The sequence below is a fragment of the Seriola aureovittata genome, chromosome 8, assembly GCF_021018895.1.
Source record: "Seriola aureovittata isolate HTS-2021-v1 ecotype China chromosome 8, ASM2101889v1, whole genome shotgun sequence".
NCBI classification, from domain to species: domain Eukaryota; kingdom Metazoa; phylum Chordata; class Actinopteri; order Carangiformes; family Carangidae; genus Seriola; species Seriola aureovittata.
In genome coordinates this window covers 16,517,612-16,541,353 of record NC_079371.1, presented here as the reverse complement: position 1 = coordinate 16,541,353, position 23,742 = coordinate 16,517,612, and the positions used below count along the sequence as shown (strand labels likewise).

The following is a 23,742-nucleotide window of genomic DNA, read 5'->3' as shown; positions in this document are numbered from 1 at the left end:
AATTCATCTATGACTCATCTAATTTGTTTTGTAACCAATACAATAGCCAAATACCCCATAATAGTCCTTCTACGCTCCTCAACTGGAAAACACCTTCCAGCAACAAGTCTGTAAACAGATGAAGCAAGTCATTGGCTACGAACTCATCACAAACAGCCAATCACAGAACTCCAACGATCATCGTCACTGCACAAAAATGACATCATTACATGACGGCACTTCAGGACGGAGGTCTCTCTACCAGACATATGAATGCATAATGTAATCAAAGCTAGTCACAATTGACACCTACACGGACAAGATACAGATCAGACCTGCTTTACACTGCATGACTCATACAGCCGGTCCACTGGGGCAGTGGGGTCTGGCTGAGCTACATAGAAAACCACATCACGTAGCATTTGTCAAGCCAGAAACTGACTTTAGTGAATCATCCAAAAAATCCTGTCTGAGGGGTGAGAGCTGAAACCTGAAGTTTTTTCCCCCTCCGACAATAAATGCAGACAGAAAGGATCACACTTCATCATAAAACACTTTAATTCTTTTCATACACCCTGTGGGATATTTCTGATGACCAAAGCGACTGATTCCCTCCTTGTAATACCACATTTCTGATGACTGATATGGATCCATGTATATAGTCTAAAGTGACAGGAAAACAGGACCTGGCCAGGGCTTCACAAAGTGCCAACACAGCAAACACAGCAAATGCATTTAAGTACTGACAAACATACATTTCAAAACCGCAAGTAGGCACACAAAATGAAAATAGTAATTTAAAATATTAAAAATGAATCTCTGTAAAAAATATTCAATAATCTTAATAGAAACAAAGAAGACACAATCGTGCAATACACTTCAAAAACCCGTTCTGGACAATGACTAGTTCCTGTGCATCAGGCTTAGAGTTCAAAGAAAAGCAAGAGCGCAATGTTAGATTGAGAGAAACAAAAGAAATGTGAACTGCGACTGAAACTGTAAAGCGTTAAACAAACATCAGGGAAAAGCTAGGTTCAGGGTGAATTGTTGAGCTCAAACTTATTTTCATACATTTTTGGGTGCATTAACAATTCATAGCAAACATTTTCCCATAAGGACGTGTAGTGTTTTGAGATGACACTATAAATGCTTGCCATGATATCTCTTCTCTCCATATCATCAGTAGCAGAGATGGTGGCACCCTGCTGTCTCAGAGCTTATTTGTAAACAATCATAAAAAGTGCTTCTCCGTTTTGGACTAAAATTTGTCTTTTGACATGATTGGCAAAATCATGTTGCAAGATGTTTTTGGATCATGTCTTTGTCCGTCCCACACATGAACAGCGTTCAAACTGCTGTTTCTCTTAAGTCTTTGGATTCTGATCCAGCAGAGTCAGGGGTTCCCCCCGCTGCCCCAGCTGAGCTTGAAGGTAATGAGGTCTTGTCCTCCAATTTCTCTTTGGATTCTGCAGTGGAGGAGCTGCTTGTACTGGGCCCCTCTGGCTGCGTGTCCTGCCCCTGGTCTGCGGACACCTGCAGGAAGTCAGGGATCTCGAGCTGCTCTTTGGTCAGAAGGCCTCGCTGGTCGTCCACCCTGCAGCACTGAGCTCTCGTCAGCATGTCCAGAAACCCTGATTGCAGAGAAAAATATCAAGTTCATTTGGCATTTATTTCAAACAAATGAATAAATAATACAGTGTTATTTCATTCTTGATCAATAAAAATTTAAAGAGACAGAAAGTCATAAAAAATGTGCCATAAAAAAGACTTTACTCCTCATCAAACCTCTGTCCTGGCTGGATATTAGGGTTGGGTGATATGGATACAATCATTTATGAAGCAAGTTTATATTGCAATACTGAAGTATTGATGTATGTGGTAATATTGTACATTTCCTGGAAATTCAGCTGAGAAACTTGAGATTTAACCTTAAAAACAGTTTCACCACTTGGTCCATTTAGTAGCTTTTCTGGAGCGTTTGATCTTGAACATGGAAATGCAGTTTTATTTACTGCGTTTTTTTGTTATTACATCTGCTGAGAAAAATTGCGTGATATGATTAAAATGCATTTTATGGAGAGATTCTTTCGTCAGCAATTGAGAAACGTCACTAAAGAAGATTCTAACACAATGTCCACACTTTGTTTCAAAGGCCAAGAACAAGCCCTCAAGTTCAAATGGAAAAAAAACAAAAAAACTTCCGTATTGTCACGGATTCCTTATTGACGGTTGTCAATTTTTTATCATCTTACAGCATATGTTGCCATATTGCCCAACCCTCCTAGATACTGCTGAGGTCTCCTACCATCCATGTCGGGGTTCTTACTGGGCTTGGGCTGAGTCTTTCCTCTGTCTGACTTCGGTGATGCTCGGGCCTCCACGCCACCTCCACTCACTGCCCCAGCCTGGGAGCAAAATAGATTCCAGCTTCATCAATATATTAAAATATCGTTTGACAAGTTTCAAATCTCAGTAAGGTTATAAATTATCAGTCCTATAGATCACACAAGGATTGAACTTCTCATCAGAGACATGCGTGTTGATAAGATTTTGGTGGTGTCCAGAAGCCTTGGGCTATGTACAAAATCGCTCCTCATTTTACTCTGTAGAGCGCTATATTTAGTGCACTAAGAAAATCCCACAACCGAATATAATGAAGGTTTTTATTCCTCGTTCGAGCGTAGCCTTGCCCTTTAATTGATAACCCTCATTATATTCTTATTTAGATAATAATAACCGAAAGCATCTCAGCAGCTAACCCTTTTTCTCAAGTCAGTTTATTAACACTGTCTCACCTGTGAGGCTGCAGCAGAACCACTGCCTCTGGAAATGTTGGCCTGGTCTCTTCCTGTTCAAACCACACAAAGCTGCATGTTAGTTTCTAGCAGCACTTACACTTCCAATACAAAAAAAAGTAGTCAGTGGACCGCTGGTGATGCTACACAACTTAACTTCCTCATTGTGTTAAACACTGACATCAGCCAGATAAAATATTCCTGACAAGAATTAAACTGATCCTCCTGGGATAGAGCCACTCTAATCAAATCTATTTCCCTCCTCCTAAATGCATTGAGTGGAGCTGAGGCGGGGAGCACTGATCCAAAGTGAAGTTGGTTCTGGTTTCTCAGCAGTCGGGAAATGAGGTGAGTGAACTCAAAGTGACACGGCACTCAACAAACCAAATGGAGTCCGACATGTCAACCCATAGAAAAGAATGGAGACTGAGAGAGAGGCACACACAGAGAAATCAGAATAGGAAAAAAAGAGGAACATGCAGACAGTGACGCAGAAAAAGCAGGGCAGTAAAATGGACAGCGAGAGGACTTTCTCTTCCCCGCCAGCTAAAAGTGAGCGAGAGCCAAGAAATGCAGAAACACTTTCTAAAACCGACTAAAGAATCAGTTAAATGAAAAAGAAGGCGCAGGCAGGGGTCAGGCAGAATTCAGAAGAGATCACAGAAAGCATCACTAATATGTCACCCACATAGTCTACAACTAACAGTGCATAGAAACGTAGTGTGTGCCTCTATCGGATTTTATTCAACTCAGTTCATTCACTCGTTGGCCAAGTAGGTTTCTTTTTATCTTGTGGCTGATTGTGCTTTTGGGGGAGCAGCGCAGTCATGATTAAATTATGTAAAAGTGACATCAACTGGATTCTTTCTGGTTCACATTAAAGTAAAAACACTGGGTCAGTGCATTCACCTTTGGTTTTGTCAAGTCGTAGCGTCTTATTGGCCAATCTGAACACGGTGCCGCTCATGTTCACAGGCTCATCACTTCCAACCTTAAACGAACAGGCAGATAAAAACATGAATCATTCCAGTCGGGCAGATGCTGACACACGATGATGAACTATCACTATGGTGCATAACACAGGGAAAACACATTTACACATTAGTAAGACGGTGTAATCTTAATTCTTATTCCACTAACAAAATAGTGTAACACCTTCAGGTTTCAGTAACCACATTAAAATTACAGATTTGATATTAATATTAACATGCACACTGACGCGTAAACTGCTGCCTAGCAACGGCTGCTGGAGGCAGGAGAGGCAGATGAGACTGACAGGAGAGATGGGCAGAATTTTAAAAAATGAATATATTTAAAAATGCCAGACAAGGCAGCTTATCATTAAAGTGAATTTATTTGACTAGCCAGAAAGTCATTATCTGAGTAACTACTCAAGCTCAGGCTACCGTCTCATTCATACATGCATACACTCACTCACCATGGTGACCAGGGCCTCTTGCAGCTTGAGGTGGTGCTTCTGCATCACAGCAGAGAGGGCGTCCTGCAGCGTCTTACTAGACTTCACCATGATCCCCACAGTCTTACCAGTGAAGGCAATCTCCAGCCTGAAACACATGAAATTCAATAACCCCCCTGAACGAGGTGGGACAGCAGAATAGCATCACTTAAATCTAGTCAAACAAAGCCTGTAGTCACAGAGACATTTCCCACACAATGGTATCTGAACAGGATATCCAAATGTGATTTTAATATAGCAACTTGTGTAATTACACAGTCAGTGCAAATGATGACTAAAATGATTTCCACCCAGAAAACCAGACTATTACTGGTGGTAACACAAGGACTTTCCTCTAATATGGTGAAGAGCGAGATTCTGTGGTGGGGATGGAGGTGTGAAAGCCTGCTAGGGTGTCAAAGACAGAAAGAAAAAAAAAAAAAAAAAAAAAAAAAGGAAGCAAAGGAAGTGACAGTTGACTCACGCAAACGTCACCCTGAGCTCTAGAGAGACCTGCTGATCTCTCAGTACGGAGCAGTCCTGGTCCAGCGATAAGGGCTGCTGTAGAGAGAGCAACAGTGTATCAGACAGAGAGAAATTAAAGCGATTTTCAGAGATGTGAGCTTCAAATGGGGACACTTTCAAATAGGTTTCACAAAGTTTCAGACGTGAAAAGAGGGAGTAGGATGAGGCAGTGAGAGGATGTTGGAACAGGAACATGGCAGTCTTCTTTCTCATACTGCCTGTTGCAAAACAACTTTGCAGTGCCATACAGTAGAACGGTTTGAAGAGCTACTTGATGTAAAGCTGTGGCTAGTGGAGGACACACAGCAGCTAAGCGCTCACCTTGTCCTTCCCGTGAAGGTAGATAATGATATCTTTCAGCGGGAAGCCTCTCTTTTCACACAGGCTAGCCAGCATGTCTTTGATGGGTTGGCCATTGCGTGTAGGGGCCAGAGAGGCACTGCCATCAGGTAGGTAGACACAGCAGTAACCCCCCTCCACCTCTATCCTGCCCCCACCTCCCTGATCTGGAGACCGGGGAATTGATTTGCCATTCTGCACCACAGATGGAGAAGAGAGCAAAGGATTTAAGAGTAAAAAATATACTACAAAATTATTTTATTCATTTTGTGTCAGATTCTCCTCTGAATTCGAAGACTACATTTAGTCATTCCTGTGTGCTTCATTGTAATTGAACAATAATTGATTTCTGATCAACCGGCTGCAGCTACAGTACAAACCCTTTTTGCCACAAACGCACTGACCTCCATCTGCCTGTAGAGGGAGCCAAGCTCCACACTGCTGGTCGACTTCACCGACATATGGGACTCTATGCGGGAGACTGCACTCTGGGTGTTTGGTGTATCTTCTGTTATCGATGGAAAGAGAAGAACAAGAAGAGAGCCAGGGAGGAAGTGTCAAATAAAGTCACAGTAAGTACATTAACACGGAAGTACAAGATCTGCCATCTGACTGGCACTACCTCCCCAGGATCCTCTTTTCTGTCGCAGTTTCTCTGAGGCACTCTTGCCACCTGGCAAACTGTTAGAGTCTGACCTCTTGTTCTGTTTGAGACAGTGAAATTAAATGAAATAAAGTCAACACAGCACAATCAAAACAAGAATCAGTCACATTTTCCCTTCCCTGTCCCTCAGTGTATTTTTTCCTAGGCTATATACCTTCCTGTCACTGAGCGAGGGGCTGCTGCTGGCCATGTCCTCCCAGGATCCCATGCGAGCCGGCTCATTAGAGAGCTGAGGCAGAAGTTTTCCTTCTACACTTGCCAAGGTGCAATTCTGGTAAAGAGGAGAGCGCACAAACCGCCTGTAGCTGTCCATCTTCATCAGCTTGAATATCTGATGCAAAGCAGGAGCAATGGTACACAAAGTCAGCCATGGCACCAACACTGTGTTATTGAGTTAATATGAGAGTCAGGACTCTAAACAGACCTGTGCTTGAGCCTTGTTAAACATGTCAGGTGTGGGCTGCTCCAGGTCCTTCTCCTCTGTCTTGGCCGTGTCATCGATGTTGACTGAGTAGGGAGCGCTGTCAGACAGGTAGGTGTTGTAGATGGAGCGAGCCACTGCTTTTAGCTGGAAAAGCAACACCTTCCTCAGAGTGAATCACCCTGATGATTACTTATTACCTCAACCTTGTTTCCTATTCATTTTTTTTGAGCCAGTGACACATCAACAGGAATAAATCCCAAATGACACATTGTACCAGTTTTCATTTGAGTGTTTAGCTTTCAGTGGCAACCTTCAAAGCCACTCGGTGCTTTTATCTTTTCACTGGCTCTGTGTTCTCCCCTTGAGTGTTGGGCACTTCCTGTACCAAGAATCAAATCCACCGTTTCCAAACATCCACACTGCCCGTCATACAATCAATAAGTCGCTAAAAGTCTATTCATGATGTTAGCTGTTAAAGCTTCCCAGCTGGCTACTTTTATATGAAAGATTAGCGTAGCAGAGTGCAAATATTAAAAAAAAAAAAAACATTATACATCGCTGAAATCAACAGGAAATGTTTTTGTTTACTATATAAAGCTTGTTAACTGACTTAAAAAAAAAAACACACACACACACACATCACTGAATCAGATCACTACACAGATACAATTATAGCAACATAGCTACCGACTTGACCTCCCACATTCAACTTCTTGTCTACAGTGAAAAAAAACACATTTAAGGGAAGTTACAATGAGAGTATTTCTAAACACACAACAGCATAATGAATCACATTAAGCTAAGTCACCATGTAAAGAGGTAAAACGGTGCCATCATACCTCGTCCAATGAGGTGGCTGGAATCCTCCTGAACTTTTCACAAGCTTGCCAGAATAAAATGTTCTCTGCACTCACCTCAGACCTCAAGAAGGCCTGTTGAGAAACACACAAACACACACACACGAGGATCATTAGAAAACATCAACACTTCAATTATTCTTAAACTTGTTGAAAATTACAGCATAAGGCTAGTATGTGTGTAGAGTGTGACTCACCGTAAAGTAACCGACCCCAGCAGGGTCCTCCAACAGCTTCTCAAATGAAACGGCCCAGCTCAGTACGCTGTTTGCGGGGCCAGCCTCTCCACCTGGAGTCCCTGGAAGGCTTGAGCTGCTGCCTCCACAGCCCCGTGCAGACATGTTCAACTCTACAAACACATCCAGACACAAACACACCCATTTATCAGCACAGAAAATCATGACCGAGAATGAGACTGAATCAGATATTTTCTTCCGTCGTGCTCAGACATGTTCACATTGTAGAAATGTGACATGCACAGGATTGTCAGAGTGTACGTTGACTGTTCACGCTTACCTCCATCTGACACTGCCTGGATCTGTGGATAGAGAGAGCAGATAACTTTACAACAGCAGTAAAACAGACTAAAATTAAACAAATCATCTGACAAGATGAAATACACCTCACTGAGGTCATTATGGACGAGCTGTATACAGTATTACTGGGTAAATTCATATCGTACTTAATAAACTCAGTTCAACAGTCACTTGTCTGAAACAGAAAATCATAAAAACAAAGTAACTGTATGTAAATTCATTCTCATTGCCTAAGATGGTAAACTGCACAACTAAACCACAGAACTAAGAGTGTGAAAATAATGAGTACAACAAAATATTACACTCATAGCTGTACAATGTATTTGAAATTATATCCCGTTAGACACATGTATGCAGGGCACATAGGCATACATACATTTAGGAAGTGAAATGTGAAAACCAACTGCATGTTTTTTTTTTTTTGCTTTTTGTTTTTTCTGCTCGATGTAATAGTGCAATCAGCCAAGGCTGTTTTCACAGGAAGTGGTTGTGACACTGATGACAATAGCTCTCATTCAGCTTTCAGAGCTCACAAAATCCACATCCACATCCAGTAAAAGGTTCTTTTCGTTTCTAATCAAGCACGTTCACAGTTATGAACTGAATTCTGCAACCTGTTTGCTCACACGCCTGTGCTGACAATTGCATATTGATCAAACCCCACTGTGGGTATTTTAGAAAATAAGATCAGCAGGTTAACTGAATCTGTTTTAATTAACTGAGTGAAATCCTGGATGCTCAGATCCACACACACACACACACACACACACACACACACACACACACACACACAGTAAAGGTCCTGCTCAAGAGTCGTGTAACACTGAAATTGTATTTAAAGAGGTGCAGACTGGCTCACAGAACAAAGGCCCTGGGTTTTAATACAAAGGTGTTTCTGGAGTTTGTTTGCCCCTCTGGGTTTCCTCTGGGTGCTCTGGTTTCCTCCCACAGTCCACAGGCATGTGGGTTCCAATTCTAAAACTGTGTGTGTGTCTGTGTAGGTTTGTCCTGGTCAGAGAATAAATGGTGTAAAAGTTTATAATAGTAAACTTGAAAGTGACATCGTCACCGCTAGCAGTCATTATATTCCCAGTGCCATTTGACACAATCCGGGTGCTCATAATGAAAAATTACCTATAACTTGTTTAATCATATCTATTCTTCTTTAAATTTTGCTTTCATTTTCATTCTCCATACCTCATATTCAAAAACTGTCAACTGATCAGTGCTGGACATCCCACCTGTCTCATTCATGCCCATGCGACTTGTGTAAAGCAGATTTGAATTTGCCCGATCAATCTGGATGTCAGTTCTGTAAAATACTTCAAATATGAGTCACCTCTGAAGGTCAACTGAAGTCAAAATTTTCACAGAAAGTCCACTTTATCTTCACCTAATTTCTGGAACAACCCACATCAGAAGTGTCAACTGCTGCGTCATACCGAAAGATATTGTGAGTGAGAAAACGTTTGTCTCAGCATCCGCTCATGTGACCCAAAAAAAATCCGAGTAAATACCGAGAGGCTAAAACTAGCTCTGGTTTTTAAAAGTGACAGATTTCAAGGAAGAGACAATTTGACGTCGTTGTGAGGCCCTAACTTCTTAACAGAAATAACTACACAACAACGACACAAGTTTTTTCTTAAACAAATTGCAAGACATACTGAAAAGACACACTGTATATGTGTGAATTTTAGGCAACAGTTCAAAGAAAACTGCTCTTTGTGAACTTTGAGCATATCAGGTTGATATGGGCTGGCTGTTTCTGCAGGTGTTAGCCTCGCTGTGACTCCACCACTTCACTTTTTTTTTTTTTTCTCTCAACTGCTAAAACTCACACACACCGACACACACTTCATACACAGTTCTCCATAATGAAACCCCAACTTTCATCATCATCTTACTTGTGCACCTTTCGTTCTCATTCACTGCAGCAGAAAATAATATCTAAGGATTAGGATTCTCTGTGAATCCTTTGAAGGAGAGTGAAGATATGTAAACATATTTTATGTGAGGGAAGAGTTTGGTGCAGCACCAATTATAGGAACATTTCCAATCACACAAAATGCAAAGCACAGAGTCTTTTAAAACCAGAGCAACATCCATCCCTTCTCTGCCTCTGCAAAATACATCTTTTCATACACTTTCACACCTTTAGCAGGGTTAAACTAATTCAAGAAACATAATGGTCTCGCACAGAGTAGACCAAAAGCCAGCTCAGCCTACACATGACAGATTGGCAAACAGGCATGGCTCCATTTCCGCTTCTGACTCAGGCAAGCCCAGTCTGTTTTCAATAGCAACCAACACACAGCCTGATTGGTTCTGGCACAGCTGAGGAGTGGAGACGGATAATACAAGCCACCACAAGAAAACTGCACTGCTGTACTCTCAGTACTCCGACCTGGATGTCAGCTCAATAGTATCAGCATGGTTAAAAAAAGAAAAGAAAAAAAAAAAAAGCAGACTGAGAAAGTAGTCCAAAACTTCAAAGAGATTCCTGCTCATTACAAATCATTACATGGCAACAACTTACAAGTATTCAAGTATTCAACACACTCAACTCCAACTCATTCCTCTTAAACATTAGCACATTCCCAATCTTGTACTTCCACTATCTAAGGGCTGATAAAACTTTCTCCTTTACACATCATAAACTGATTAACAAACCACTGGATCCATGGACGGCTGCAGAACCAAACCAAAACATAAGAAGGCTGCTGCCAACTCACCATGTGGCCAACAGGAATCCCTAGAGCATTGTTCTTCGCCATGGTGGCCCAGACACCAGACTACAAACTGAAGCCTTATACGATGTGCACACTGTCAGGGGACACAGTAAAGTGCTCCACCCAAAAATGATGCACACTCTTCATACACACACATACACAAAATTCATCACTTGGGTTTTCTTGTCACTTCCTGCCTGGAAGGGAAGTCTTGCCATAGCAACAAGCCACAAAAGAGGAAGTATACTATGATCAAACTGTTCTCAGCCTACATCTTGAGAAACACTGTGATGTGGGAACACAGACAGGACAGATCTCATTCTGCTTTTGATGTTCAGTCACTATAAGAGTCACTTGACACAGCTTCATGCGATTTTACACTCTAGGTAGCAAATGTGCAGCTATAGAGCTACATCTAAGGCTACATCTATGAAATTTATTTATTGTTTTCTTTGGATTCATTTAATAATCCTTTGATTTAATGAAAACCAGGATTAAGTCAAATCCTCCAAACATTACTAAACTTCTGCTGTACGAGTGCTTTCAACTTTACATACGACTTTACATAATATTTGCTTTCTTTTTCAAAACATAAATTCAATATCTCATTCTACAATTTTCAGGATCATTTCAAAACAAAACTTGTGAGCAGACTTTCATGGTGTTCATCAGTATATGAGCATTATTCTGTAGAATAAATGACTGTAGATCGATTCCAAATTAAAACATATGTTTCCAAAAATCAAGGCTGACAACTTTAAGTAGCCTTCCGCTTAAACTGGTATATTGCCAAATACTGTGAACTAGGCATGCACTCTCCGATTAGCTCTTGTGAAACGATTGTCATACCTTATTATGCAGCGTGATGCCACCGGCTATGGTGCACCGTTTGTCATATTTCCTGCTTTGCTTTTGTGCTGCAAATTTTGCCAGGCGGTAGAACCTGTGATAAAGTCCTGTGAAAGTGACCATCTTCCCGGAAAACAAGCACGCTGCGGGTCAAACCGGGGGGGGGGGGAGAACTCCAGCAAAGAGCTTGAAAGTCTTCAGGTCAGAGTTAATTACCAGCTTTGATCTTACCTGACTGCGCACAACCCAACGAGCCAGGTGAAGCACGACTTTTTAATTAAGGGTGCGCTGTCCTTTTCTTTTTTACACCCCCTTTGGAAAAAATGTTGGTTTCACGGCTAATACACTGTCAGTTTGAGGTGTCAAGTGTCAGAAACTTTCCTGTCTGCTTTTGCCTGGATATCAGAGCCATTATGCAAAGTGGCTGAGCATATTCAGCAAAGGCTTGTATGTAGCATAATGGCAACATTGTTTTTGAATTTTCAAAGGGTCAGACCAATATCATTCTTGACAAGCAAAGAAGTATAGGCTACAAATACTTGTGGACTTATTTCATTTATTTCACCCTTGACACTTTGAACCCTCGCAATTCAATGTTAAAATGACACAATGTACAGACAAAATGTAAGTGCAAAGAAATCAGCCTGACTAACAGTCTACGGGCCCGTATGGACAGACTGTTTGACACAGAAAATGAAAACAGAAATAGAGTGGTGTCAGAAGAAGAAGTGTCAACCTGTTGCCTAAATTAACATCCAAATAGCAGCACTTTGTTCTGCAGCAATTTTAGCATTGTGTGGTACTGTTACACGTGTAGGCCTCTGACACCATCCTGTCCTAAATGACACGTCTGTAAAGTTGAGAGAGAACTTTCCTGAGTGAAACGTTCAGTGTTTGTGTTTTAATTTCCCACAATGTGAATCACTAGGGTCAATAAATATGAATCCAGTAAGAACAACAATGTGTTTACAGGCAGATAAAATAGCTCAGAGCTTGTGAATAGTGCTGTCACATGCTGTCCATTGTTGGGCACTGCTTGAATAACTGGTTGGAATGAGGGTACGGTTTGGTTGAAGTTAAGATGCCAGGAAACACAAATCAATGAGGGGACAACCTCGGCCTGATTTTCATGAAAAGTCATGTTTGATGAAAGAGTGGTAAGGTAGCTGACAGCCCATTTGAATCCAGAAAAAACAGTTTGCTTTATTTCTGTATGGACTTTGCATGTTCATCTCGTGTCTGTGCCGGTTGCTTGATTCCCAAAGTCTATACACATGAAGGTTTGGCTCAATAGAACTTTATAAATTAAATCGATAAAAGCTGAGAAAAAGGATGGCTGATCAGCAGCACTCTCTACTGGCCACTGTGTGAATATATACTGTGTGTACAGGCCAAGCATAACTTCTGTAAAAGATGATAATGTATTCCCTAGCTTCAGTTCTTCAAAGTCAGTCAGTTTGGCTGTAATCCAAACAATTCTGAGCAAAGTTACCCTTAATATTTCGCACTATACAATAAGTGCAAAGGCTGTGGATAGTTTGCATAAGTAAACCTCTGTTTTGCTGATAGCAGGCTATACTTCAGGACACCGGTCCGTCTTTTTGCTTCTCCCTCTGCCTCACTTGAGTCCGTCTATTTCTCTTTTTATCTGTAGCAAGAGTAAAAATCCTATCATTTTAACCTCAGTGTCACTCAACAGCATGCAGGAAACATCAGCAACAGCCCAACTGTTATTGTTGCCAACTCTCTCACCAAAAAACACACAAACAGCAGTACTGTTTGCGCCACGAACTTCCAGAAAAAAACTTTATTTGCATCCATATCAGTGTTTACGATCAGTTCGGCTGTACCTTTTCCAATGCAAAGACCATTAGGTGAGGCACAGCAGAGCAGGTCATTATTCAGCTCTGTGTGAGGATACAACACCACCACAGGTAAAATGAAAAGGAAAAACATGACGATATTATTTTTTTGTTTTATAGTGATATATAATCAGTCACTACTCCTAATTTATTTAAATGCTGTTGGCTCTTATTTTAAAATATTTGTCTCATTCAATTCTTAAGCTTATTCTAAACCCAAATCTTCTCTAACAGAGAATGATTACAAGAGAGATATCCCTTTATATTTTGCTTGGTCATCTCATCATTGGTAAGGAGCCTATAATATGTTTTTGTATATTTTTTCTATGAATATATATACCTGTTAAGCTCTGTACATTAAATCTGTATATTACCTCTTCATTCTATTATTTTAGTTGGCGTTGCCTCCAACTGTGTCTCTGTTCATTGTCTGAGATGTAATGCGACAGGAGAGACTGCAGGTAAAAAAAAGAAAATTTTAAAAATCGAACAAAACCTCTTCTTACTCTATTTATAGACTGCATCTGTAAATGTTATGTAGCAGCTAATGTACCTGAGTACTGCCTGCCATTAAGTAATTGCGAGGCAAGATGCAAAAGGAAAATGTATGTAATGGCATACTCTCCATCTCTGTTTTCCCCATAGATTCTTGCCAGCTCTGCCTAAAAACTAAGTGCATTAATGGTTGGTAGCGTCTTACTTTTCATTTGTTTGCTTCAAGATTAATCCAGTGAATTTTACACTCTGTACAGTAGATGTAGTAATTGACAGTCGGGTGTGGTAGCAGAATGAGGTTGACTCAAACAAAACAAGCATGACTAAATTCTCATAAATTTGATCATTCTCCGTAGTTTGTGTATTACTGAAGTTTTTGTTGAGTAAAATAAGTTGATAAGAGTAGGTACATTCATTTTCTAATTAATGCCTGTGTTCATTTCTTTCCATGTTGACTATTCTCTTTATGTATGCAGATACATTATATGCAAATAATTCATCAAACTGCGAAAAAGGTAACCTGTACCAATATCCCTGTCTGTGACAGTGCACTGAAACACATAAAGTGACTTGTGGGTGATTACTTAACAGTGTCACTGTTGTTTTCCTCTGCTTAAATATTTGTTCTGCCTACCAGCCTTTCAGGTTTCTATCAACAGCACTGGATCCGATGCCAACGAGGGTGATGACATCACTCTAACTTGTGTCCATAACGTTCCCAATTTGAATCTGACAATTGGGTGGACGAAAGACGGGGAGGAAATGAAGGAAAGCAAAAACATGAGCATCCTGGTTCTCTCTAAGGTGCTTTCATCTAAGGGAGGCCAGTACATCTGCTATGTGAATAGTTCATGTGGCAATTACGAGTCTTCTCCAGAGAAAGTCATTGTAAAAAGTAAGAAGACATCTCCCTGCTTACTTAACACAGTTACCTTTATCTTTAAAATGTAGATTGTAAATTTAAGCCATTAACCACACGCCTGAATTTAGAGCATTTTACAAGTTCTAAATGATATAATAAAAGAACAGGAACCTTTCATGGTTTTTAACATACGAATAATGAAATACTTGAACACCTCATTGACCCATGGCAGCCTGTGTCCTAGCTGTCTGTGTTTCTGCTTCTGTACCTCTGTGTGTGTCCTCATACAGACAACAATGTGTTCACCCTGGTGATCTGTGGCGTCGCAGCTTTGGTCTTGGTCCTGATTATGGGTCTGTTAATGAAGTTCAAGCTGAAAAGAGACAACGGTAAGAGCTCAGTTCAGGCTGTCTGTGCTGTTGAACAATAGTGGCCTAATAGAGAATGAAAAAAGTTTGAGTGCCTTCTTCATTCTCAAATAAATCATCTTAAATGCATGATGATGATATAGATGATAGGTCTATATTTCTCCTTGGTACAATTATATATTTCTAACACTTCAAAGTAATAATTTGATAGAATAATAATAATCTTGGGAGATATATTTTTTCACTCTCTTGCAAAGACTTAGATGAGAAGATTGTTATGACTGTAGTCCTAAATCTAATGGACAGATATATGAATTAAATATAAGGATGTAGTCAGTTAGTTCATCTTAGCACAACAGCAAGTCTTGCTCTGTGTAGACTATATATAAATCAAATTTAAGATGATAGGATTAGCAATAATTAAGTAAGTAACAGTCTGACATTTTGAAAAACACACTTTGCTTTCTTGACAAAAGTTGAGCTACGTAAGAATTTCAATACCACTCTCATTACTGAACATTTAACATAAAGTTGGAGCCAGAAGTCAGTTATCTCAGCTGTCACTACGCCCATCAGAGAAATAATCCAGAACATGACATCTGTAAAAGATAAAATTTGATAATATAAGTGAACTTTAGGGGCGGATTTTGTTACATTTGGAAAGAGCCGGGGGAGCTGCTTCCCCTTGTTATCTATCTTTGTGCTAAGCTAAGCTAAGCTAATAGGCTGCTGGCTCCGGCTAGTTATTTAGTGTACAGACGCGAGAGTGTTGTCTCATTTATCTGCAGTTCCCAAATTTTTGAACTGTCCAGTAAATGTTTGTACACTGCTAATCCTAGAATATTGGGTAAGGGTTAGGGTCATGAATTCTCTTTAGGAACATTACCAAGTGTGACGCCCCCTTTTGTCTCTCCCTGCAGCTAAAACCAAAGCAAGGATGGCACAAAGGGCACTGGATGGGAGGGCTGGCGGTCCAGTACCATTCACGCCAAGGGAGTCCTAAATAAGAAACTGTCACACTCAAAATGTATCAATACTGATATTGTTTCACAATCTGCTGTTGTAGTATATGATATAGAAATAAAACCTCTTTAATCCTTGTCTCAGTGTGTGTGATCAGGTGAGGTTACGAGTTTACGTAGGGGCCATTTCTAGACGAGGGTGGATCAATTGTGTAACACAGCATTCATGTTAACCACACCCACTGACCAGAAAGCCTGTTCAGTTGAGGAAAAGAGCCTAGAAATGTTTTAATCCAGACACAGGACAGGCGTGCTCAAACTAATCCCACTGAATGCTCTACTCACAGGAATGCACACTACACAGAGCAGCTTTATGGCGGCTGGCATGTAATGGATATATTGGATGATAATGCTTTGGAGTGGGTGTGGGATTTGAGAGATGATTTATGAACACAGAAATACAAAGTTCCCTGGTTTAACAACATGATATAATCCTTTGATGTTTATGTGTTAAGATCTATGCAGACTGTCAGTCTTCATGTTGCCCTGAGTGTCTTTGTTTTCCCGTATTAGCAGCATTTTCCCTCCGCCAGCCATATGGCAAAATGGCTAAACCTCTTTTTTTTTCTGCCCATAATATCTGAGTGTTTGAGAGTGTGTCAGGAAGGACTGTTTATTCAGTTTCCTCCTATAGCAGGTGGCTAAGGGATAATCCAGGTAAAGCCACTGCAAAGTGGAGATGGAGGGTTGGACAGAGGAAGGGGGGAGGGTGGATGGGGTGGCCTTTGCATGGATGACTAGGGCTAATTCTGGCCTCTAATCCCAGTCCCGTCCACCCTCCCCCTCTTCCTGCTTGCTAACTCCACGGCGACTGTGCAATTGACGCCCAGGTAGACATTACTATCACATACACACATAGCACTTAACCCACCCAAGTTTACTGAGGAGGAAGAGGGAAAAGAAAAAGGCTGCTGGTACCTCTTCTGGACAGCTAGCCTGGGTGACCTGGATAGCTAACACACCTGTGTGAGCTTCACTGAAGAATGTAGCTGCAGCCTCCAGCCAAGCCACGGGAAACACGCCACCATGGGAGAAGCTCAAAAGGTAAGTGACCTGATCTGGAGCCACAGGACTTATAAAACCAAATGTGAACCTTTGGTATTTGTTTGACACAGAAGAATTTCTCACGGGTGGTCAGGACTTTCATAGTATGAACCATCAAGTATGAATCAACAAGTGTTTTACAGAATTTCTGTGTAGATGCAGCTCTCAGACAGGACGGTTGGATGATAAATTCACTGACTTGTCAAACTGTGTTGATACAATTTAAAAACTGTGATTATACATCCAAATGGAACTTTTAATGACCTTTGATTTACAGTTAACCACACATACACTGTGGTACTATCACCTTGAATCAAATATTTAAATCTTCGGTGCGTCTTATGTCAGCAGTCTGCTGTTGTGCAACCTTGCGTCAGATTAATCACGATAAAAAGGTGAATAATTATATGAATAAAGCTCTAATCAACACTGATGCTTTTCCAAATGAAGCAACAGATTATTTCTCACAGAATGGGGGGGTGGGAGCTATACAGTAGCTCCAGATATTAGGACTGGAGATTGGTCGGTGGGAGGGTGGAGCAAGATGGGCACGCATGTGTGCTCTCGATCGTGCCGTGCGTAAGGGGAGCTTTGACCTCAAACTGGAAGGAGGTCAGTGGGATTTTCATCAGTTTTGAGGTGTCTCTTTATTTATCTTCGGATATTATAAGAAAAATTGCACCCTTAAGGAAAGGTCTTGCTCTTTTTGTATTATCATTGCAATATTGTGGTTTTCCAAATGCACAGTGTCCTCCTGATCAACACTGTAGTTACATTTTTATTATTATTGAACCGCTCCCATATTTTCATATTCTAAACCCAAACATTACAAAATTGAAACATACGATGAGAAATGACCTGCCATGACACTTCTTGATTTCTACAGAAGAAAAGTATATTCTACAAGTACTGAAGGATGCTACACGAATGGCCTTCATGGTGCTTTCTTTCCCCTATTCTCTACCAGACCTCCTCTACCTCTATGCAGGGCTTGCTCTCTGTCATTGAGAAACTGAAGGGATCCACAGAGCAGGAGGTCAGGATAGTGCTTCTTGGGCTGGACAACGCCGGCAAGACCACCCTGCTGAAGAGCCTCGCCTCTGAGGACGTGAACACCATCACACCGACACAGGTGAGAAGAAGTTATACATTCACACGCTCACACCCACACATCATCACCTTAAGGATACAGCATGGCATTAAGCAAAAAATGTCACAAAATTGACTGAGACGCTTCAAGATGATGTTTTTTGGTTCCATTCATTCATCTTACCAAGAACAGCTGATCCACTTAATGACATGATAACCTGATGCTCATCATTAAGAGTATTTTTAGATAAATGAGGTTCATTTGCTAGAAATCTTCCCTCAACATTTTGTATTTTCATAGTACTGTAACCCAGCATTGGAAAGGGACAGGGGGATTGTATCTAATCTTGTGAGAACAGCGCACGCTCTCGCTCAAAGTAATGAGATTCAGATGACCTTTGCTTTTCTGACACTCTGTGAAATGATCGGTCTAAAAGTACACATGCTTTAACCATTAATAAGTAAAATAATAATGTTAGGGTGTCAGATCATCCTGTTATACCATATGTTAAATAACCTTCCATCAGGATATAAACCGTGGCCTTACGTGACTTTCCTGATTTGCATGCTCTCAAGACAATTTCTGAGAAGATCCCAGCGAGTTCCTTTTTTTATCACCCCCTTCAGATGTGATCTAATCTCTAATATGATTATCTAATACCACTGCATTAGTCTGAAACAGACAAGACATAGAGCTGATGTACCGCCAGCTCCTGGAAGGTTGTGACAGCTCGTCAGACACCAGTCAGAGAGGATGCCGTTCAGTACGACATGGCAATAGTCACCACAAAGCTAAATCAGACTTGACACATAAACGCATACACTGCACTTGATCCTTCCAGTCTTATCCTCAGATTTGCTCCTCAGCTGGCCTTCAGGATGAACTTGTTATACAACCTCGCCGACTGAAACAGAAAGGCGCTGCGTTATGAAAAACAACTACGGATTAACAAAGTGACCATTTCCTTATAAACACCTAGAGCATGTGTTGCACTCCCGCTGATATGTAATGAGATTGCAATACAGTGTAACCAAACAGTGCTTAATTAAATACACACACCTGTGGTCCAGTCCATTGCCACTTGATGAATTCCTTTATAACTATTTGCGAGGCTTTCCAGGTGCTGCATGCTGGTGCTGTGTTCAACTGAAGCCACCGAGGTGCAGTACAGTGACTCCCGCTTTGTGTTTCACTTCAGGGCTTCAACATAAAGAGTGTTGCCTCTCATGGTATGAAACTCAACGTTTGGGACATTGGTGGACAGAGGAAGATCAGGCCCTTCTGGAAAAAGTACCTGGAAAACACAGACCTGTTGGTGAGTGACCACTGTAAACTTCATTCAAGTCATTTCAAACTTAACTGTCCCCTGAGAGATTGGTTCATCCTTTATTTGGATCTCCATTATCTTCCTCAATGTTGTTGCTAGTTACTGAAAATACACTACAATACGAACATGATGGAGGCAATAAAAAGCCATGTCACTGAAGCATAATAAAACAATACATTGTCACACTATTTACAATATAAAGGGCTGATACATGAAGTTTAATTACTCATGGCAGGAGACCACATGAATACATACATGACATAAAGTTGAGCACTATAATCATACTAAAACTGTATTTTTAAGGGAGCTTTTTGAAAGGATGTGACAACTGTATGTTTTATTCTCAAGTAAAACTGCACTGGGGCAGCTTTATAACAAGAGAGTCACTGCATGTAGATGAAATACTTGAGATATGATTTTTTTTTTGTTTGCTTGTAATTAATAGGATTATGATCTCACTGTTTTGTATTTGCTCTTTCAGATTTATGTTATTGACAGTGCAGACAAGAAGCGGTTTGAAGAGACAGGACTGGTGAGCTTCATACAGTTCTCATTTATGCATGAAAATACATTCTGACAAAAACCATACCAAAAATTTAAGTGAATTAAATATATTGATATACATGAAAGTTTTTTGGTTTTTTTTGAAAAACTTTTTTCATTTACCTTTTTTGGTGTGTGTGAGCAGGAGCTGTCCGAGCTGATCGACGAGGAGAATCTAAAAGGCGTTCCAGTGCTCATCTTTGCCAACAAGCAGGATCTGGCCACAGCGTCACCGGCCAGTGAGATCGCTGAGGGACTCAACCTGCATACATACCGGGACCGTGAGTGGCAGATTCAGGCCTGCTCAGCTGTGTCTGGAGAGGGAGTTCAGGTCAGACCCAAGTTGATTTATTGATTTTTCCTTCAGATGGAACATAATTAACCTTACAAAAGTGCTCTCTTCCTTCCTGCTGCACAATATTGTACTGATCAGTCTGAAGTGTTTAAATGGAGACTTTGTTTATATCAGCAACATCTTTGACTTGCTTTGTTTGAACAGTTCGAACTTGATTTTATATCAAATTTAGACAGTTTTTTTTTTTTGTTTTTTTTTTTAATTTCTCCAGGATGGCATGAACTGGATTTGCAACAACATTGTGAACAAGAAGAAGTGAACCGGTCACTACACTGACCAGAGTCAAATTGACAACCACCATCTCATAAGGGATTGAAAAAAATATTCCACTTGATTAAATATCAACACACCTCACCTATGACAGATCCTGCTCCCCTCACAGATTTGAACGATAATTTTGTTTTTACAAATTGTGTCATTTTTATGAAAATTTTGCAAATGTAGCTCATTGAATTGTAACATTTTAGCTACAATAAGTGAATTATTAATCATTGTTCTACCCCAAAAATGTATGTTTTTGTTCCTCTTATCCCAAGGATCCTTGTCTGGTGAATCTGTGTGCTTTCTTAAACACTGAGAAAACCAAGCTGAGTGTGTAGCCATGTAGAACTGTTGTAGTTTGTCAGTTACATAGACACCAGTTCAGTGTGAGTGTAAAGTATGTGTTTTGAGATTTTTGACAGTAAAATAATTAGTAAATTCTGGTGTTGTGCTTTCTTGTAATCATATTCTTAGGGAATGCATACATACACGCGCAGACATATATATATATATATGGTCGAATAATAGTTTTGAAAGACTGAAAAATCGCATGAAAATGTCTGTAAATACCAGCCCTTCCTTGAGTGACATGGATAACAATAACAAGCTGATCCGCCGCTGCTCAGCCATCATCTTGCTTTATTTCCACGCCATGATGACAAGCTCTTGCATTGCACAGTGAGGGAGGGAGAGACTAATTGAAAAGCAAGAGCAAGCGAGAAGAGAGTCTACAATTATGCGCTCGCATGGCAGAACAAGATATCAAATCTTCAAGGCACAGTAGAGCAAACAGTGCAGGAAATTACACGCAGAGAGGCTGACTAATTTTCAGCGGGGACACTTTTTCTCAAAATGTTTGTTTTATATGTTAATTCTGGGACTATTACATAGCGTGCAGTCTCTTTCGCAGCAATGTGTACCTCTGTTAGAGTTTGTCTGGATGCCTCTTCACTGAGGCACTTGGCTGTATTACACCTCTCGAGTCCAGCTGTGAACACTGTGTGTGCTCCATGTTGAAATACAAATAGTCTACTTCGTCAGAGCAACTCTGAGGTAAAATCCTTCTGTTCATAGTCACAAAAAACATTGTGCAGATCCTTGATTTCAGAAGACTTCCTCTTGCACTTCCTCTCTCTAAAGACTACTCCTCCACCCCCCACTCACCCCTGTAGGCTTGAAGGCCCACACCACATCTTTCTTCACATATTTGTCCTGAATTGGTGTAGGCTAAGTCCTCCATTCAGCCATTTTGGCTCTACTCAGCTGCTGTTGGATTTAATGGATCTTTTGCTTCTATTGTCTGGAGCTGTAATTAACCATCTGAAAGCACTCTAAACTCACATCAGCTGTCAGGCTTTGTTCTGTGTCCTCCTCAGAAATTATGTTAATGAATATTTTTTTCTTTTGTCTGGTATTTATGAGTGGTTTTGAAAAAAAAAAAAAACAGCTTTCGGACTTACTTTCTAAGTGTTAACAAAATGACTGAAAATCAGTAGAATAATTGAGTCATCTCCATGGCGACTAAAATTTGGTGCAAGTCCTAAAACATTTTTTAGGCATCAACTCCTGTTGAGTGAGCACAGCAGGGGTGTGGGACCAATTACAACTTGTACTAAAGGATCATTATGGGCTGTTTGAAAGAGACCAGACGGCACAGAAGCTGGGCTGGGCTGACAAGATGAGTTTGCATTTTGCAGTGTGTTGTTCAGTGCTGCTTCAAATACCAACAGGTGGCAGTATTGGAGAGCCTGACCAATGTCAGGGATGAGGAGGCTCTGTTCTTTACAAAGTGATCTAGTTTCACTGTTTGTATTTGCTGTTCCAAAGCTCACATTTTATTGGGCAGATGCCTTCATCCCTGCAAAGTTTCAGGAGAATACCTGTAAATTACGGGCCTAAATCAATTTTTTGTAGAGATCACGGGCTACAGGTGTTTGGGCTGCACATATTGTAGTTTGAGCTCTGTACATATTTCAAACTCAGTGTTTCTGCCTGTTAAAAATCTTCTAACATCCCCATTTGCATACATTAAAACACATCCTTGAGGTGATATGATGTCATTTCCATGCTAGTGGCCCTTCAGCAAGTGTTGCCATGGCAACCCTCCCTGTTATTCGTGGTCCAACAGCCAACTCGCTTCTTTAGTCCAGCCTTCTCTCTCTCTGGTCCTCCATCTCTTTCATTTTCCCAAGCTCTGCTCATCAAAAGACACTGCAATAACACATTCCAGGTAAGAACAAAAGACAGACCACAGACACGAGACTTCATTTGCTTGTTTAAATACACAGTGTGGAATTGTGCTTTGTTAAGAATGGTACAAAATCATTGTTTTATGCCAGTTGTGCTCATTGTAAAGAGGCTGATTTATCATTGGACATAATTATCTTGCTCAAGCACTCCTCTTAAATTAGTATCTTAATAGGCTATTACTGTGTTCTTTGCATGTGGTAAACCAAACTAAACGATGTCTTTCTCCTTAAGGCTGCAACAAAGTATCTGCAAGACACAAAGTGCATACATCCTCCCGTCATGCCGGAAGTAACCCACCTTGCCTCCATGAAGCCACAGCTGCCCACAGTGATTCCCAGTTTCAGTACTATCCCATCGACCCACAGTGTCCTTGCCACCACCATGCTGCTCCCATGGGAGGACTTGCACATGCAAGTGCACACCATTCTGATCGTGGTTATTTTCTGTGTGGTCTGCTTACTGCTCCTGCTGGCCTTCTTATATGCTTTCTGCTTCCATTGCTCCATCAGCTCATCACCTAAAGACTCCCATAGAGCCAATGGATGCAGCCTAGACCGTGAGGACGCCACCTTTAAGTGCAGTTCATCTGATAACCAGTCAGTGGGGAACGTTGTCTGACTGGGACACCAATCCAGGATAATTGATATTTTGATTGTCTATCAGTGTATTTATGGATTATGCTGTTATTGGTTTAGTGGCATGTATGGATGTGTGTTGCCGTACTGAAAAGCAGATTGTAATAACAGCTTGCTTAAACCAAAGTCTGAGCTTTGATATTTTCGTTCTACTCCCAATTAATTACATATTCATTTGTGCCTGATATTGAGTTTTGCAGGCACACATGACAATCACAAGAATACATTTATCATTCATGTTAAAGCTTAATACAACGACTGTTTACCAGGTTTCCTCCTAACATCACTGGAGTTTAAGTAAGATGCAGGTACACATGTTGTGCAAGTCAGATCTGAGCACACAGATACACAATAAAAACATATCCATATATACATATCCACAGAGAAATGTGTTCAATAAAAAATTTTTAAAATATATGTAAATGTCAATGTGAGTAAGAATGTCAATGCCTCTGAGTGACAAGACAAGACAAAC

The 23,742-nt window shown here is 40.7% G+C and overlaps 3 protein-coding genes and 1 long non-coding RNA gene across 7 annotated transcripts; 3 read left to right on the top strand and 1 right to left on the bottom strand.

Annotated features, from left to right (window-relative positions):
• Nucleotides 1-513: 513 nt before the first annotated feature.
• rgs14b (regulator of G protein signaling 14b) lies at nucleotides 514-11,415 on the bottom strand. Of its 4 annotated transcripts, none has more exons than XM_056383739.1 (15): nucleotides 11,154-11,415; nucleotides 7,556-7,577; nucleotides 7,237-7,388; nucleotides 7,097-7,114; nucleotides 6,183-6,326; nucleotides 5,913-6,089; nucleotides 5,717-5,798; nucleotides 5,499-5,602; nucleotides 5,077-5,289; nucleotides 4,715-4,791; nucleotides 4,213-4,339; nucleotides 3,684-3,765; nucleotides 2,775-2,827; nucleotides 2,285-2,384; nucleotides 514-1,610 (listed from the first exon to the last, which is right to left on the bottom strand). In XM_056383739.1, exons 1-15 carry the CDS (start codon nucleotides 11,274-11,276, stop codon nucleotides 1,327-1,329), a joined length of 1,758 nt encoding a protein of 585 aa, XP_056239714.1. In that variant the 5' UTR covers nucleotides 11,277-11,415; the 3' UTR covers nucleotides 514-1,326. The 4 variants fall into 4 exon arrangements, with proteins under 4 accessions (XP_056239714.1, XP_056239713.1, XP_056239711.1 ...); XM_056383738.1 differs by having other exon boundaries at nucleotides 2,306-2,384; nucleotides 7,022-7,114; nucleotides 11,154-11,309; XM_056383736.1 differs by having other exon boundaries at nucleotides 7,022-7,114; nucleotides 11,154-11,306.
• A 1,639-nt stretch (nucleotides 11,416-13,054) lies between these two features.
• LOC130173666 (uncharacterized) lies at nucleotides 13,055-16,072 on the top strand. Its single transcript, XM_056383106.1, has 8 exons — nucleotides 13,055-13,087; nucleotides 13,250-13,304; nucleotides 13,411-13,476; nucleotides 13,661-13,699; nucleotides 13,987-14,025; nucleotides 14,148-14,405; nucleotides 14,663-14,761; nucleotides 15,661-16,072. Exons 2-8 carry the CDS (start codon nucleotides 13,253-13,255, stop codon nucleotides 15,741-15,743), a joined length of 636 nt encoding a protein of 211 aa, XP_056239081.1. The 5' UTR covers nucleotides 13,055-13,087; nucleotides 13,250-13,252; the 3' UTR covers nucleotides 15,744-16,072.
• A 392-nt stretch (nucleotides 16,073-16,464) lies between these two features.
• On the top strand, nucleotides 16,465-20,826 carry arl3l1 (ADP ribosylation factor like GTPase 3, like 1). The gene is made up of 6 exons (XM_056383107.1): nucleotides 16,465-16,806; nucleotides 17,774-17,938; nucleotides 19,095-19,211; nucleotides 19,705-19,755; nucleotides 19,912-20,097; nucleotides 20,333-20,826. Exons 1-6 carry the CDS (start codon nucleotides 16,789-16,791, stop codon nucleotides 20,378-20,380), a joined length of 585 nt encoding a protein of 194 aa, XP_056239082.1. The 5' UTR covers nucleotides 16,465-16,788; the 3' UTR covers nucleotides 20,381-20,826.
• Nucleotides 20,827-22,157: 1,331 nt separating this feature from the next.
• Nucleotides 22,158-23,679, top strand: LOC130173137 (uncharacterized). Its single transcript, XR_008828369.1, has 2 exons — nucleotides 22,158-22,612; nucleotides 22,864-23,679. It is a non-coding gene; the product is annotated as an uncharacterized LOC130173137 (long non-coding RNA).
• The last annotated feature ends 63 nt before the right edge of the window (nucleotides 23,680-23,742 follow it).